The 16,097-nt window shown below is 35.2% G+C and overlaps 1 protein-coding gene across 3 annotated transcripts; it reads left to right on the plus strand.

Annotated features, from left to right (window-relative positions):
* The first annotated feature begins 8,731 nt into the window (after positions 1-8,731).
* Positions 8,732-14,895, plus strand: LOC133515835 (uncharacterized). Of its 3 annotated transcripts, none has more exons than XM_061848427.1 (5): positions 8,732-13,056; positions 13,149-13,328; positions 13,600-13,770; positions 13,858-14,277; positions 14,377-14,895. In XM_061848427.1, exons 1-5 carry the CDS (start codon positions 12,732-12,734, stop codon positions 14,604-14,606), a joined length of 1,326 nt encoding a protein of 441 aa, XP_061704411.1. In that variant the 5' UTR covers positions 8,732-12,731; the 3' UTR covers positions 14,607-14,895. The 3 variants fall into 3 exon arrangements, with proteins under 3 accessions (XP_061704411.1, XP_061704412.1, XP_061704413.1); XM_061848428.1 differs by having other exon boundaries at positions 8,732-13,008; XM_061848429.1 differs by having other exon boundaries at positions 8,732-12,870.
* The last annotated feature ends 1,202 nt before the right edge of the window (positions 14,896-16,097 follow it).

Raw genomic sequence — 16,097 nt, forward strand, 5'->3', positions numbered from 1 at the left:
TGTATCAACATCATATCTCATCCTAGGCGCTACGAAGTTCGAATCGAGTATGTTATATTTAATTGTCAGTATGTGTCAGTGTCATATCTTTATTGGTTGACATAACAGTCAACTAGCCCATTGAAAACGTCAATGCGATATTCTGTTCCGTTTGAATTAATGTCGGCATGACTGATAAATCTCCTTAGTGTAAACAAATGTTGACTTTTAGGTGACGATCCTGCCCATAAGTTTTGCTACAACACGTCCTGCTTATGTGTTCTTTATGCATCTAATTTCTATGTTACCTATATATGTATGTCAAGAATCCGCATGTCTTCCGGAAGGAAAAGTCTTGGGCCGGTATCATCTTGGGTTAGAGGTGTGAGGTTAGAAACTATAGTAGTTTTCTATAGATTATCGGCAGAAATACATTGGACACCGATTTTCTGAATATTTGTATGGTATACACTAGTAAGCAAAAATATAAGTTTTACTTTCTTCTTGACACTAAGAAGTATGCAAATTTTAACAGAAAGAACGGCTTTTCCTTACTACATGCTTGGGATGAAGTACTTAATTTTATAAAGGAACACGCAAGGCATAAGAATGTGAGGCCATACCGTTGAGTGCTGTGGGCATTGTGAACATATTTTGTCTTAAAGTAGTTGTAACGTGTATAACCAGCCTTATTATGTGAGTAGTTTTGCACAATGTTTTGAAGATAGTTTGTTTACTTTACTTAAGTACTTCGACAATCTCATCACGCGGGGTATTTTTTTGATTGGACGCAGTGTGCCCAATATAAGCTTCTTTCAATAAACAGGTATAGCTTGAGCTTTATCTATCTTTTACCTACTTATCGCAAAACTGTGAAGTTCATTTTGTGGTATACTAGACTAGAGTTGGGTAGTTCTACCGTACAAAGTTTTTCTTAATTACGTTTTGTTATAGAAGCAGTATTCATACCGTCAGGAAGAGGCACGAAAGATCTCCTATATTTTAACGGTTTCACGTATCACGATCAACAAAAGGGTATTGTCAGGTACTACCGATGTTCAAAGAAGAACAGTTTAAAATGCAAGGCTAAAGTGAAGTTGGATAAGGACAATAAGGTTGTTGTTGTAAATGAATTCCACAGTCACCAACCGATAAAACTAAAAAAGGGGAATACATTATTATGAGCAAATAAATGTATTGTATAATGCTCTTTGTAGTGATTAACATAGACTCGGTAAGCAACATATTACGGCACAAGTAGGGGAAATTTTACTTAAACAACTAAAATATTGATTGATTGATTTATTAAATTGAATGAATTAACCGGTTTTTAAATCTCAATAAGTCACAATTATGTGCTTTTAATTTTAATTTTGAGCCAATAATAACAATCTACTAACTTCATCCATCTCATCTTAGCCCTTTTTGCGGATGTATCTTAGAATGCTTTGGTAATCTCAAGAATTGCGGTAATTACTAGTTTTCACGAAAGCGTCACTCAGATGTGGTGTCACTGTCTCGCTGTCAATGTTCTTAAGACAAAATGAGTGACGGAATGAACATTCTCATTGCGGCAGTAATGCGGCACCGATAATCAACCAATTTTTCAAGGAAATTGTCAACATACTCCACAAGAACGCTCTAGCAGTAACTTTGTAACAGTATTTTTACGTGTCGTGTAGCGTATCCAGATTGAAAGTATGTAATATGATACGATGTTTTGCCGTAACATTAATTAAATAGCAAATTTTTGATAGCAATAAATAACGGTATGGGTAACACGTTGAAATAAAATATTGCGTAGCAATTATGTATACTAAAAATAAATAATGCTTACAAAATGTTTGATTTTAGGACCAATATCCATAAAAGGAAAAAGGGGCAACATAATTCTTTTCCACGACGGTTTCACTTACAGCCGAAATACCGATCAGCTTTATTACTGCTCCAAACGAAATACAAAGCAATGTAGAGCACGCCTTAGATTGAACGAAGATAACAGTTTAAGAGACATACGAGAAGCCCATAATCATGAACGTCCCGTTTTCCATATAACCAAAGATGGAGAATATATCAGTATATAATAATTGATACATATTAGTTTGAATACTTTAATAAATTGAAACACGCCAATGTTATGAAACGGATGAACTGATTTGATAAAGCATGCTTAAGAAACATTTCTAGAAAATGTGGTTGCATATTAAAAAAAACGACGTCCGACGATATGGACCGATGTTCACCCGTTTTAGAGCTACGGTGCATGGAATTAATATTTAGTTATTAAAAATCTTGAAATTACAGTTTTACTTATTTCTGATACCATATAAACAAATAGACAAATTTTAAAATAATAAGAAATCAGGGCCACATTTAAGACCGATATTTACCTTTAAAAGAACCATTTATTTTATTGCCTTGTGATTATGATTGCAAAACAAAACAGGTAAACACTGACAACACAACTTTTGGTCTTTAGTAGGAAAAGTTGTCACAATTTCATGGTTTTTCAAGTATTTCACTTAGACCCGGTGGGCTTCCGAAGGTAAAAAAATTGAAATTAACTGGAGCATTTTGTCACTATAACATATAAAACACCCAGTTGACCCTTATTTGGAGCAAGGCCTCACCGCCTATTTGAAACGCTTTCAATAATACATAAAATTAAAATCTTATAAACCTTTTTGATTTCAGGACCAATATTTATAAAAAGTAGACTGGGCCAGAATGTTCTTCTGTTCAACGGTTACACTTATAATCGCAGTACCAATAACTATTATTACTGCTCGAAGAGATGCGCTTTGCAATGTCAAGCACGAGTTAGGCTGAATGATGACTATACCATAAACTATGCAAGGGAATCCCATAACCATGAACCTCCGGTGTTGCATAGAACTCAAGATGGCGAATATGTCATTATAAAAAAATAAAGTTGGAAAGTAGATGTTTTGATGTTTTCAAAATAAAAACAAAAAAGTGAGGAAATGCGAAAGGAGGATGCAAAGGACTCCCTGCGCACGTATCTTTTCAACCGTACCAAAAGTACTGGTCGACTAAAATGATTTTGTTTTATTTAACATTAGGTACTTTAAGGGGTTCCCCGCGGTTTTTATCGATTTTTGACAAGTTTTGAGCCGTTACTCTTACATGTGCACTACGGATATAGTTATATGATCAACGGCTATCGGTTCTTCAATATTTTATCTCCATTCTTGTCTGCCGGATTTTAAAAGAAATGAATACTTATTTTTTTATGCCTTTTTTAAACATTGTTTTCATCACTTTTTTCATAAAGCGATTGCCATGAAGGATCTCACATATACGAAATCTAAGTAAGTAAGTGAGTGTAGATACTTTAAGACCCGATGGAAGACACCTTCTTCAGGGGCGGGGTCAAAATATTGGACACTTCCCCCAAAAACTGCCAAGCAAACTGCGATGTACAGTGTGCCACATGAAAGCACGTTGGCAATGTAAAAAGTGTACTAAAACATTGTGTAGAGAGAGGGGGTGTTTTGAAAAGTACCACACGTGAGACCGTTGACTCTTTATACGGTGTTCTACTATTTTTTATATAAGTAGTTGCAGAAATAAACTAAAGTTCTAATCATGTACTACCTACTCTTATTTATTTGGATCTACTCATCCTTTAGAGCATCCACCTTTAATACGAAAGTGTATAAGTTTTTTAATGTGATTCCAGGGCCCATGTTTATAACATCCCGAATGGGTACCGGCAACACCGTCCTCATGGTCAACAACTACACGTACAACAGAGTCGCTAACGGCCTGTACTACTGTTCTAGGAAGAGTGCCTTGAAATGCAAGGCCAAAGTTAAACTGGACCAGGACAACAGGATACTTGATATACAGGAGACGCATACGCATGGGCCAGCCAGGTTCCATGTTACTAAAGAGGGGCAATACATTGTTCTGAAGTGAAAATGTATGGTTTTCCGCCTATAACTTTTGTTGGTTGGTTAATAAGAATATTGGTGAATAGGAAAGAACAATGTATTTTTTTATTAGAAACGTAGCTACATATTTATGAGTAGGTAGCAATAAATACGTATAATATAGCTTAATTTGCTGTATAGTTAAATTTTAGTTCGTTTTTAGATATAAAAAATAGATTACTTTATTAAATACTTGTTGCGTACCAGCGATTTTTTTAGTGAATTAATAAAATAATTGAAATGGGAAATTGTGATCGACTATGAACCTTTCAAACCATAAATATTTATTATCGTCTAAACGAGAGATTAGGAATCAGTGGCCTATTGCATGATAAAATACAAAATCACTACTTGTACCAATTAGCTTGTATTTGCAATAAGCCCATGGTTCTCATCCTTATTTCTATGGCAACAAAGGAGTATTACGATATATTTGGCCATTTTCGTCGCCACTATTTATTTCATGCTGACTGTACGTATACTAACACAAAAGTTGTACCATGTAAACGGTCTTGATTAAACTTAACAGATGGCCTTGCCTACCTTGCTAAAATAAGGGTTTTCAAGCTTCTTGGTTGAATTGGGTTTGCAAGAGTACCTCCGACAACCCATCACGCAGAATAGGTGCAATATGGCGTCGAGTTGCGGAATCCTTCCCTTTTAACCTTCAAGAAAAGAGCGCAAGCCCCTCTGGTATTGCAGATGTTCATAGGCGACGGTAATTGCTTACCACCAGGCTAGCTTGCCTCGTCTGCTAGTTTGCCTCCTATACCTTCTAAACAACCCAGCTCGTGAAAGCCTATATCTAACTTCCTTAATATTAATTTTCCATAACGCTATTTGATTCTTATTTTTTCGCAGATTGGGATAGGGTGAAAAAACCCACAGTTCTAGACGGGACGTTCTTCAAATTCTGTCCAGAGGATTCTACTTCGACGAAGTTCGTCGGAATCTGTGTCCAATGTCTGCCCCGTTCCGTCAAAATCTCAGGAAGTGGTCTGTGCTCTTCAAACTTCGTCACCCACCTAAAGAGGAGGCATGGAGATGGAACGATAGAACAGTATAAAACTTATTTAAGGTCTATTAGAAATTTGAAGAAAAATTTCGTAGTTATTCAGTAATTTTATCTTCAGAACCGTGACAGCCAAATACAGCCATAGGTTTACTTTGGCACATGGCGTTCAAAGGGTTAAACATGATACGGAATTATGATATGATACATAAAATAAATACATCAATAAAAATGTTATTTGTTGAGGTATAAACCCATTACATTCCATATTAAGGTTATAATTACAATTTTTATTAATGAATACTACACTAAACTAAGTTAAAAAGGTATAAGTGAAACCTTACTCCTGCAATAGCAAAAATATAACTGATTAAACATTAATTGATCAATAATCGATTATTATAGAAAACGCCTTAATTGATTCTTGGATTGGAATAAAAAAAGATGACATCGTAGTAGGAGTTTACTGATTTTCTACGATAGCTTATTAAGAGGGGACATTAAGGCAGGAAATTAGAAGAAAACGAAAATATGACGGGCCGCGCGAAACTTGTGACGGAAGATATATCCGTCACGCGGGTTTTTACCTTTTATCTCCATGATTCTGAAAATATAATTTTGTTTAAAATTTGGCTTGTCAAACTCCTCTGCTATATCACTAGCTTTTTTATACACTTTTGAATTAAATAATTAAATGACAACTGCTATGGTAATTACGATACGAACGGTGTCGGTAACAATATACAACTGAAAATAAATGACAATTAGACATGTTTTTTTTGTTTTTTTTTCCCTTGACCGCCTCAGACGGCTGTGGACGTCATTGCAAAATTCTTGCCAAGGACGCCAATGACGGCCACAGTCTACGCGTAATTACGCGGGACTCTGTAAACTTCAATTTCGTTTAAATAATCGCGATCGCCTGGCGTCCGGGGTACGGCATATTCCTTCGCGACCTGGAGTTCAAAGGGTAAATAGGAATTTTCCGTTGCATATAATATATAGTCTGTTCCGTGTTTTTTTCATGACATTTATTTTTGATTAAGAAGCGCTGGCTGGATGTCGTGACAGCGGACATGGGAGAGAACAATCTCACACCTGAGGATGCCGAAGACCGGGCAAAGTGGAGAGATTAAGCAGGAAAGCGGACCCTGGCGCTAGGCCGAGAAACGGCTTGGTTGAAGAAGAAGAATATTTGTTTTCGATTAAAATGGGTAAAAACACAATATTTCTTTGCAGATTGGGATAAGGTGAAAAGACCAACAGTTCTAGACGGAACATTCTATAAATTCTGTCCAGAAGATTCTACTTCGACGAAGTTCGTCGGAATCTGTGTCCAATGTCTGCCCCGTACCGTCAAAATTTCAGGAGCACAGACCACATCAAACTTTCTCAGCCACCTAAAGAGGAGACATGGGGATGAAACTATAGAAAAGTATAGAACTTATTTAAAGTCTATTAGGAATTTAAAGAAAAATTTCGTTATTATCCAGTAATTTTCTTTGAACATGCTACGAAATTATGTTCTGATACTAAATGTGTTCAAACGATAGTTGATCAACTATCGAGTACGCTTCATTTTAACTCTTGGATTGCAATCCAATAGATGACACTAGTGAGATCGATGTACCATTTAGTCGTTTAGACTGTCCACTCACTAAAGTGCATATCAACCTACATGTCAGGTCTCGGAACTCCCAAATTGTATGACATAATTATTATATTTTTTACATTTTAATTATTTACATTACACACCTTGAATTTATAACTTATTTAATTTTGATACTAAATTTGAATTTTCTCATTACTTATTAATTATCAATTTTTGAATTTTGAATGTATATTTCTATTTTATTTATATTTAGATGTTACTTTAATTTATTCGACTTGGATGTGTTTGTAATTTTTATGTTAGTTTAGTTTATCTAACTTGTATGTTTTGTGTATATGGACAGTTGTGTCTGAAATAAACGTATTGAATTGAATTGAATTTACTGAAATTTTACGATAGGTTACAAAAGATATAGTGCACCGCAAGAAACTTGTGAAGTCGCGCAAGTTTTTACCTTTTATCTCAATTTATCTGAAAATATATTTCTTTAAAATTTGGCTCGTCAGATTCCTTGGCTATATCACTAGCTATTTTATACTAAAATAAAATAAAAATTAACTGTGTATAGTAATAAAATGTTAATTGGAAGAGAGCCCTTTAAGGGGATAAGTTCGCCTTTGTACTTAGCTTTTCCTAATTGTAAGTTACTTTTGTACAATAAAGAGTTTACTACTACTACCATTACTTCTAAAATTACACTCTATAGCGGGTCATACGTCTAATTTTGGACATATTTTCTTCTTTTTTTTTCTATCCAGCCAACTTTAACCTTTTAAAGTTTTAGTTGTTATCGGCCCTTGAATTTTTTCATGATATTTGGCTTTGATTATAATGACTAAAAATTCAATATTTAACCTACATTTTTGGGTCAGCCCCGGCTTAATATTAATTCTCCATAGCACTATCATGTTTCTTTGCAGATTGGGATAAGGTGTAAAGACCCACGGTTTTAAATGGGACGTTCTTCAAATTTTGCCCCGAAGATTCTACTCCAACGAGGTTCATCGGAATCTGTGTGCAATGTATGCCCCGTACCGTCAAAATCTCTGGAGCACATACTTCCAACTTCCTTAGTCACCTAAAGAGGATACATGGGGACGAAACGATAGAAAAGTATAAAACTTATTTAAAGTCTATTAGAAATTTAAAGAAAAATTTCGTTAGTCTCCAATAATTTTCTTTGAACATGCTCCATGCATGCGAAATTATGATCTGATAATATATGGGTCCAAAGTTCCAAACGATAGTTGATCAATCTACGAGAACGCTTTATTTTGACTCTTGGATTGCTATACAATAGATGACACCGTAGTGAGATTGGATACACCCTTTACTGTAATTGTACGATAGATTACAAAAGATATGTTCGTCGCGCAAGTTTTTATCTTTTATCTCAAATTATCTGAAAATGTACTATAGCTATAGGCTTAGGGCTATAGGGTTAGTTTTAGTATCATGCGGACCGCCAGTACGGATGTATTAAGCTTAGGGAGCATCTCAGAGTAATGCGGTCGGGTCCGTTCGCGTAAACAGCTCCGCAGCCGGCCGCATAGCTCATCCGTGCCGTGGAGTTATCCGCGCGGACCGCTGCTCGCGCACGTCTACCTGCACTCTGCAGTGAGCGTTTTAATATCGTGCGGGCGGAACGCATGCATCGGCGCAGTACCATCATGGCGAGTCGTGAATATCGTGATGCTGACACGAGTCGAATGATCGATGAAGTGCGTTTGAGGAAATGTTTGTGGGATGCCTCTGATCCAGTATACAAAAACAAACGCTAGAAATAAAGCTTAGGAGGACGTCACTGACGTCTTCTTTAAAATATTATAATTCAAATAAAATATTATACAATTCAAATATTACAGAATAAAAATCATTGCGCGCATCTGTAATCCGCGGTGGTCAGGACGATACTGAACATACGCGGACGGTCCGCGCGGATTACGAACTCGCGGACCGCTCGTACTGATGGTCTGAGTGACACTAAATCCAGCCTATCACTAGCTATTTTACACGAACATTACACTGCTATGTAACGCAGTATACAGGGTAAATGCGACTGAAAATAAATGACATTTACTTAGCCATATTTTCGTGTTTTTTTTTCTATCGAGCCAACTTTATAATTTTAAAGTAGTAGTTGTAATCTGCTCTTGCATTTTTTCATGACATTTGCCTTTCCATAGCGCTATCATGTTTTATTGCAGATTGGGATAAGGTGAAAATACCCACAGTTCTAAACGGGACGTTCTTCAAATTTAGCCCCGAAGATTCTACTCCGACGAGGTTCATCGGAATGTGTGTGCTATGTATGCCCCGTACCGTCAAAATCTCAGGAGCACAGACTTCGAACTTCCTCAGCCACTTAAAGAGGATACATGGGGATGAAACGATAGAAAAGTATAGAACTTATTTAAAGTCTATTAGGAATTTAAAGAAAAAATTCGTAGTTGTCCAGTAATTCACTTTCAACATGCTTAGAAATGGGGTTGGCAACTGTCAAAGGTTTGCATAGATGGCGCCATCATAGCTAGCCCCTGTCTCTAGTTTTGTTCTATGAGATTTGGCTTAAAGTACTGGAATCCAGGTCACAAAATTCCAAAAAAAAAACAATAATTTGACACAATTCTAGGGATTGACAGGGCAAGCTATGATGGCGCCATCTGTTTAATACTTCGACCGGCCAACCCCATTATGATCTGATAAATAAATATGTTCAAACGACAGTTGACAATTAACGAGAACGCTTTAATTTGACTCTTGGATTTTAATCCAATAGATGATACCATAGCTCATGAATGTATCCTGTACTGAAATTGCACGATAGATTGTAATTGTATGGAACATTTTTTTATTGAAGAAGTATTTTATCTAGTTAAAATAATTATTGTTCTGGAATATAATTTTCATAATAAACATTTTCACAACATTAAAGTATTTTATAATAATACTTGCAGAATTTTATGTTCCCATCATACATATTAAATATTAATTTTGTCTTCGTAATGTTTCAGTATTATACAAGGGAAATACTGAATAAACCTTTTAACAAGAGACCTTACACCAACATCAAAGCATCATAAGTTTCTTAATTATTCGACATTATATTTTATCACTTAGCCAGTGTATTAATGTATTTAAATCGTATTATAAATACCAATAATACATAAGCTAAGCCGCAGATGGATACACGGACAGACAAACGTATCTATAGATATGGCGAAACATTATAGTTCTCTGTTGACTACGGATATAAGTGGTAACATAGCTGTCCTAGTCTTGTAATTACATTGATTAAGTTTTCATTCGCAGACCAAGAAGTCTGCACCTACAAAACACCAGCGGTCATTGAGGGTACTTTCTTTAAGTAGTGTCCAGAAGAATCTAATGCTCACATATTTGTTGCGTATTGTGTCCAATATCAGGTCAAAATCCGTGGCTACGGTAACACATCGTTCAGTTTCCTCAGTCATCTAAGAAGAAGCCATGGTAAATACGCCGTGCGAAAGTACGTTTATTTGTAGCATAATCGGAATAGAACAAACCCCGAAATTTCTTGGACAGTCCTGAAATTTGTTATGTATTAAAGGCTCCTTATTCATGTCTATACCATTTGACATTGGATTACCTCGAGGAATCGCAGCCATCTTGGAAAATGTGTACCATCCTGGAGAAATTCGCGTCTTACTCAAAATCTACGTTATCTAGGAAAATATGGTGTAAGACAACATTAAAGCTTATTAAATTCTACACCATAAAGTCCCAGATATCTTTGCGAAAAAAATACATCTTATCATACTTCTACATCTCATTCTTGCTGAATCTAGGTTTAGCGCTTATACACTTCCAGGGGACATTCTTTTAATAGGAAACTCGGAGGGATATGAATTCACTTTTGTGTATATATTTGTACATGATCTACCCCAATATCAACATTTTACTTGACTGCGACTTCACCAGAAAGTAAGGTTATGAGTTTAAGTACTGTTGATTCAGTACACCCTGTATTTTTAAAAATAAGATATTGGTACATTCCACTTGCCCTTCACAACCTGTTTATACTTGTTATATTAAAGAAAAATAAGTAGAGCCGCCTTGAGAGGACGCAGAATTTTAAATCATATTTTTTCTTCTAGCACCTAAATTATTGAGCGGATTTCAATAAAGTAGACATCAGTAGATCCATAATTGGCACACGGAGTGCTATGCAATACAAAATTATTAAAATGAACAGAGAAAAAATGTTTAGGGCTAAATATTCTGATTGCAAAAACAGATTTTAGGTCTTAAATGGGGTTCAAGCAACAGTGTCAGTAACAAAATTTGACTCATACAATCTCTGGGATCCATGTTAACGTTCCTTAAAATTCGGGCTTTGGGGACCACGAGGATCAGGCGGCATCATGAGAAGTATACGTCTTTTTTATTTTTTCCATTTTTCTCAGGATCTATAAGTTTTGTGTGTATTGTGTATGTCGAAACGGAAGCTTATTAAATTCTCCACAGAAATGATATATGATATTATGTCCCGGAAACGAAGAAATATTTATATATATTATTTTATTATATTAATTTATTCAGTCCCTAATAAATTATATAATTGATGTTTTTTACATGAGCAATTAAAAATAACTTTTCATAGAAAAAAACCTGTAAATAGAATAATAATGTTTTAATTTTTAAAACAAATGTTGGTAGGTATGGTAATCATTTTGTAGATATCAAGAAACCTCTTAGTGCTGCGAAAAGATCAAAACAAAGTAGGGAAAGATTAAAACAAGAGCGTCCGGCACAATTTGCGGGACTGTGTCAAAAGAAATTTACAGCGACTGTTGACCGAAAGGAGGAGAATACATGGATTGTCTTTTCCCTAGACAAAAATGCATAGAAAAAGATGGAGAATAGAAAAGGCGTAAACTAAAAGACAAACAAAGGATAATATCAACAGAGTAGTTCATAATTTTGACTTGTGCTTTGACCATTAATATTAAGAAAAGTCTATCGCAAAATAATTTCTTTAATGATTCTCAGGGCCTGTTTCACAATGTCAAAGTAAAGTATTTGATAGCTAATTAACAAATGAATTAACTGCAAGCTAAAACTTCTGCAAAACTTAGCACTTTATCTACCAGTTAAGCTTATTTGAAGATTGTGAAACGCCAACGATGACTTTATTCGATAATATATTTAGCTTATTCAGGACTTTACTTGGGCATTGTGGCAGGCCCGTAATCCAATTTACGAATTGTTTGTTTTCATGCCATATTTTTCTTAAAGTGGACATAAAGGGGTCATCGTTCAGATAAGGTTATATAAAGTTTGTGTTATAGCATCTGTTAAAAAAATCACTCTTTACTAAAAATCACAAAAACAATATTTTTGAAGAGAATCGTTTGGATAGGAAATTTTATGTCAAATAAATCTCTAAGTGAATCAGCAAGACTTGCTATTTCTTTTTAACAGTCCGTATTGAACAAACACTTCTCGTATTTGTATTAACAATAATACGTATCTATCTCAGTTTAACTTGTTTCGTTTTAGCCTCCTGTTTCGTTTTTACCGTTATGTGAGACGTCTATATTTACACCATTTTATGATTAATATCGTTTGTATCTAATGTATTCTCTTCTAGAATATTCTTTCATACCAACGCATCGTGGCAAGCATTTGTTAATGCTGAATGGATACACTTATTCTCAGATGAAGTTTACGAATAATTATTATTGCTCTAAAAAGCAGTCTGGGAATTGCCGAGCTAGAATTAATTTAGACGGCGATGGAAGGATTATCAATGGCGACTTAAAGCATACTCATCCACCGCCTAAGTATATTAAGACAGCTAGTGGAGACTATATTAAAGTGTAATGAATGCTGTATAATATTAATAGCGTATGCAGTTAAATTCATCATGTTTCTAATCTTCAAATTATTGTTGTTATTATAAGTTAGTAAGCTATCAAATGTAAGATGTTAGTTAAAATGTTCCTTAACAGTTAAGAACTTTTCATAAGATATGATTTTTTATTAAATCATGAAATAATATAAATACTTTTTATTTCATCACGTACACATCGTTGAAATTTAAGTTGCATTGTTTTACAATTAACCATTCGTAAGTATTCGCTTGTTTTGTTTTGTTCACAATATTGCATACTTATTCTGACTTACTAAAATGTTTGTTTATATTATATGTGCAGTAAAAAGAAGATCGGCCGGAAACTGGATTAACATGTACTGCACCAAATCGCACGATAATCAATATAAGTGCAACTTATGCAACGCAGTTCTAATACTGCAACAGGGACATTACGGTAATATGAGGCGTCATTACAAATTTAAGCATCCTTATATATTTTATACGGAATCTGAGAAATCAAAGACAACGTGGAAAGTGAAAAGAAACGCAAAAATGTCTAAAGCAGACACGAAGAAAATCAAAGTGGAAAAGGGTAATTCTAAAACTAGACTACCAAAAAGCGATTTGCCTCAAGTCACACGTGAGTATAAAATTGTTCCATCCGTAGAATCACCGTTAAATCCTAATGGATTAAAATATCATTGGTAAAAGTAATGTAATTATTTCTTCCAGAAAAAAGAAGAAGAAGCGCTATGTGGAAATATTTCACCAATTTGGAAAAAGGCTTCGTTTGTTGCAAAATTTGCAACATGAAACTGAGAGACAGACACTACGTTGTTGCCCTACATTTAAACAGACGGCACCCGAAGACTTTCTCTGATCTCGGCGACTTTAATATAATGCCATTTCGACGTAAGTATTATTGAAGCACATTTAATTATCATAGTTGTTGTTGTTAAATATTATTACCTACTACAGAAGACATTCCAGGCATTGCCCTTAAACTAAATTGCGAGAGAGGCACACTACTTGACATCAAAACGTTAGAGCTCATGCACAGAAGAAATAAAGATTTGTATAATACAAAGTAGAAATTATTTCTTAACGAGAAAATATATATAAGAATAATCAATGACCCGATTTAACAACTTATTTAAATATTTATACTTTGTTTCTGTTGCAGAAAGAAGCAACTTTCTTTGGAATTTCTTTGTTGACGAAGGAAACAAATTAGTTCGCTGTTTGCTGTGTGATATTACAATGCGTAAAAATATGGTTAAACATCTACAGACTAAGCATCCAAACGACTTTGAACAGGCAGTAAGCCTCCAGAGAGAACAAATCACTGAGTACTGTGAGTAATAGTAAAGAATAACTTGCCTATTGTCTTAGTCAGTGTTCATTTTCATATTTTAGTAACTAAATATATTTGTCATTTTAGGTGCACCGCGTCTTTCCGTCGGCAGGAGAACCTGGGTGAAAAAATATTGCACTAAAATAGCCGATAAACAATATCAATGCAACCAGTGTAAGAAAATTCTAAGAATGCCTAATGGTTTCTATGGTAATATGAGGCGCCACATCAGAATTAAGCACTCAAACATTTATCACGAAGAGAGTAAAACTGCAAATACAAAATCGGGTGCTGCAATGGAAGAAAAATTGATAGATCTAGTAGACGTTGATAATAATTGTAATGCATTGGGTTTAAAAGATCCTTTAGCTGATTTTGATTTAGGCAGCCCTGCGATATCTGAAACAGATATTGCCGCTAATTTTCTCGAAAACGATAATTCGACAAACAATCCTTACTCCGAAATTGATTTGGGTGCAATAACTGATTTACCTACTTTAGAACCAAGTAAGTCATCAGGTATTTCATATGTAGTCCTTGCAGAACGCAAGTTTTATTTGAGATTTAGTGATATTACATTTTTAATTTTATGGTTAATATTTTTAGGCTGCCAAGCAGATAATTACGACAAATCCTACTTCCTTTTGGTAGAAGACGGGCAATTTAAATGTATAGAATGCGAAGAGACTGTAATTTGCCCTGACGTCGACGAACAAGAGGCTCTTTTTACTCATATAAGAGACAAACATCCAGAAGAAATAATGACTTTACAAGCCACCTCCACTGAAAACGATGATGAATATCAAGTGGTCGTATTAGGCAATATAGACAGTTGAATTATGAACCTTGAATAATGGGTACTTTACGATCTTAAATTAGAGCTGTCGAAAGATATTTTCTGTTGTTTATTATTGATCTCCTTATTATAACTTAATTTGATGAAAAGTGTGTAGATACTAGTCGAAATAAACATGAATATATGGATACCTTAAGTTATATTATTGTATTATGGTCTCAGTTAACTCAGTGATATAGTAGATATAATCCTTGTAACATATATAATTAGTATTACGTTTACTTTTGTTATATTTTATTTATTTTTAATAAAATATTTGGGTATTGGTTTATTTTCTTTAGTACTGACTGGGCATGAAATTTCTTTGAATAAAGTTGTTGTATACAACCAAGAGCTGTCATAATTCAGTTTATTCCCACTTAATGTCATAAATAGCAAAACTAAGTCTCCGTCTTAAACATAAGTATATGTACGCAATTTTCCTTCAGATAACTATACGTGCATAATCCTCGATCTTGTTATTAACTATGTTTTTTCTGCTGTTCTCAGTGTGCGCAACGATAGACAGCGAAATTCCTATGATGAGTATCTTCACTCCTGTTATATTACCAGTGGATGTTACAGTTGGTGATCAAGAATGCACGTTTAGTCTCCAAGTATCCAGGCGTGATCTATTGAACCACACTCCGCAGGAGCCTAAACCTGAGACCGAATTTCTATCCCCACATGTAATGCGGATTCCAAAATTGTACCACGACCAGCCGTCAGCTATATGGGTTAAATGTATATTTAATATTCGATTACAGCATTCTATGCGCAGGACGATGATCACCGAAAATCAAGCTACTTACTCTTCAGTTTTGTTAACAACAGACGTTGTAGTTGGCGAGCAAGGATGCATGTTCAGATTTAATGTATTTAGGCGTGATCTGATAAAACCTATTATGAACGTTCCGAGAAACCAATATCACATGCTGATTCCACGGCTGTATCGAGACCAGCCGTCAGCCATATGGTTTGGATGCAAATTTAATATTCTAGCCGAACCAGCAATTAGATCTGCAACACACTCCTTCCCATTCTCCCCGTTGCTTCTTCCCCCACCGCCTCCGCCGCCTCAACTGTTTCCATCCCCTCTTCCTTCATCTTCATCATTATTCCTTGCTCCGCCGCCTCCACCACCTCCATTGTCCCCTCCTTTGGCAACATTATTCCCTTCTCTGCAACCACCAACACTACCACTGCCACTATTTCCATCGCCGGCCATACCCATGCCAGCGACACCACCATTGCCGAAGTACTCACCACCAGTTATCCCTGCAATTATGCCCTTGCCTATAATTGATTCCATGAAGCCTAAAACGACACTTTTATGTAGATTTAAAAAGGAAAGCGTAGAAGACTTAGACGAGAAGGAAGACTTTTCAAACACCGAGTGAGACTTTTCATAATTTTACCCTTAAAGAATACAATTACTTCCATTAGTTATGAGTTACCTTATTATATGTCCGTCCATGCCAACGTATAACTT

This window comes from Cydia pomonella, chromosome 3 (genome assembly GCF_033807575.1).
Source record: "Cydia pomonella isolate Wapato2018A chromosome 3, ilCydPomo1, whole genome shotgun sequence".
Classification (NCBI taxonomy): Eukaryota; Metazoa; Arthropoda; class Insecta; order Lepidoptera; family Tortricidae; genus Cydia; species Cydia pomonella.

Bases quoted from the DNA above. Each gene is read 5' to 3' on its own strand.
- LOC133515835 (XM_061848427.1), top strand. From the start codon at position 12,732: ATGTTTGTTTATATTATATGTGCAGTAAAAAGAAGATCGGCCGGAAAC. The intron at 13,329-13,599 runs GTAAGTATTATT...TTTCTGTTGCAG, and splicing joins TAATATAATGCCATTTCGAC to AAAGAAGCAACTTTCTTTGG. The intron at 14,278-14,376 runs GTAAGTCATCAG...TAATATTTTTAG, and splicing joins TTTACCTACTTTAGAACCAA to GCTGCCAAGCAGATAATTAC.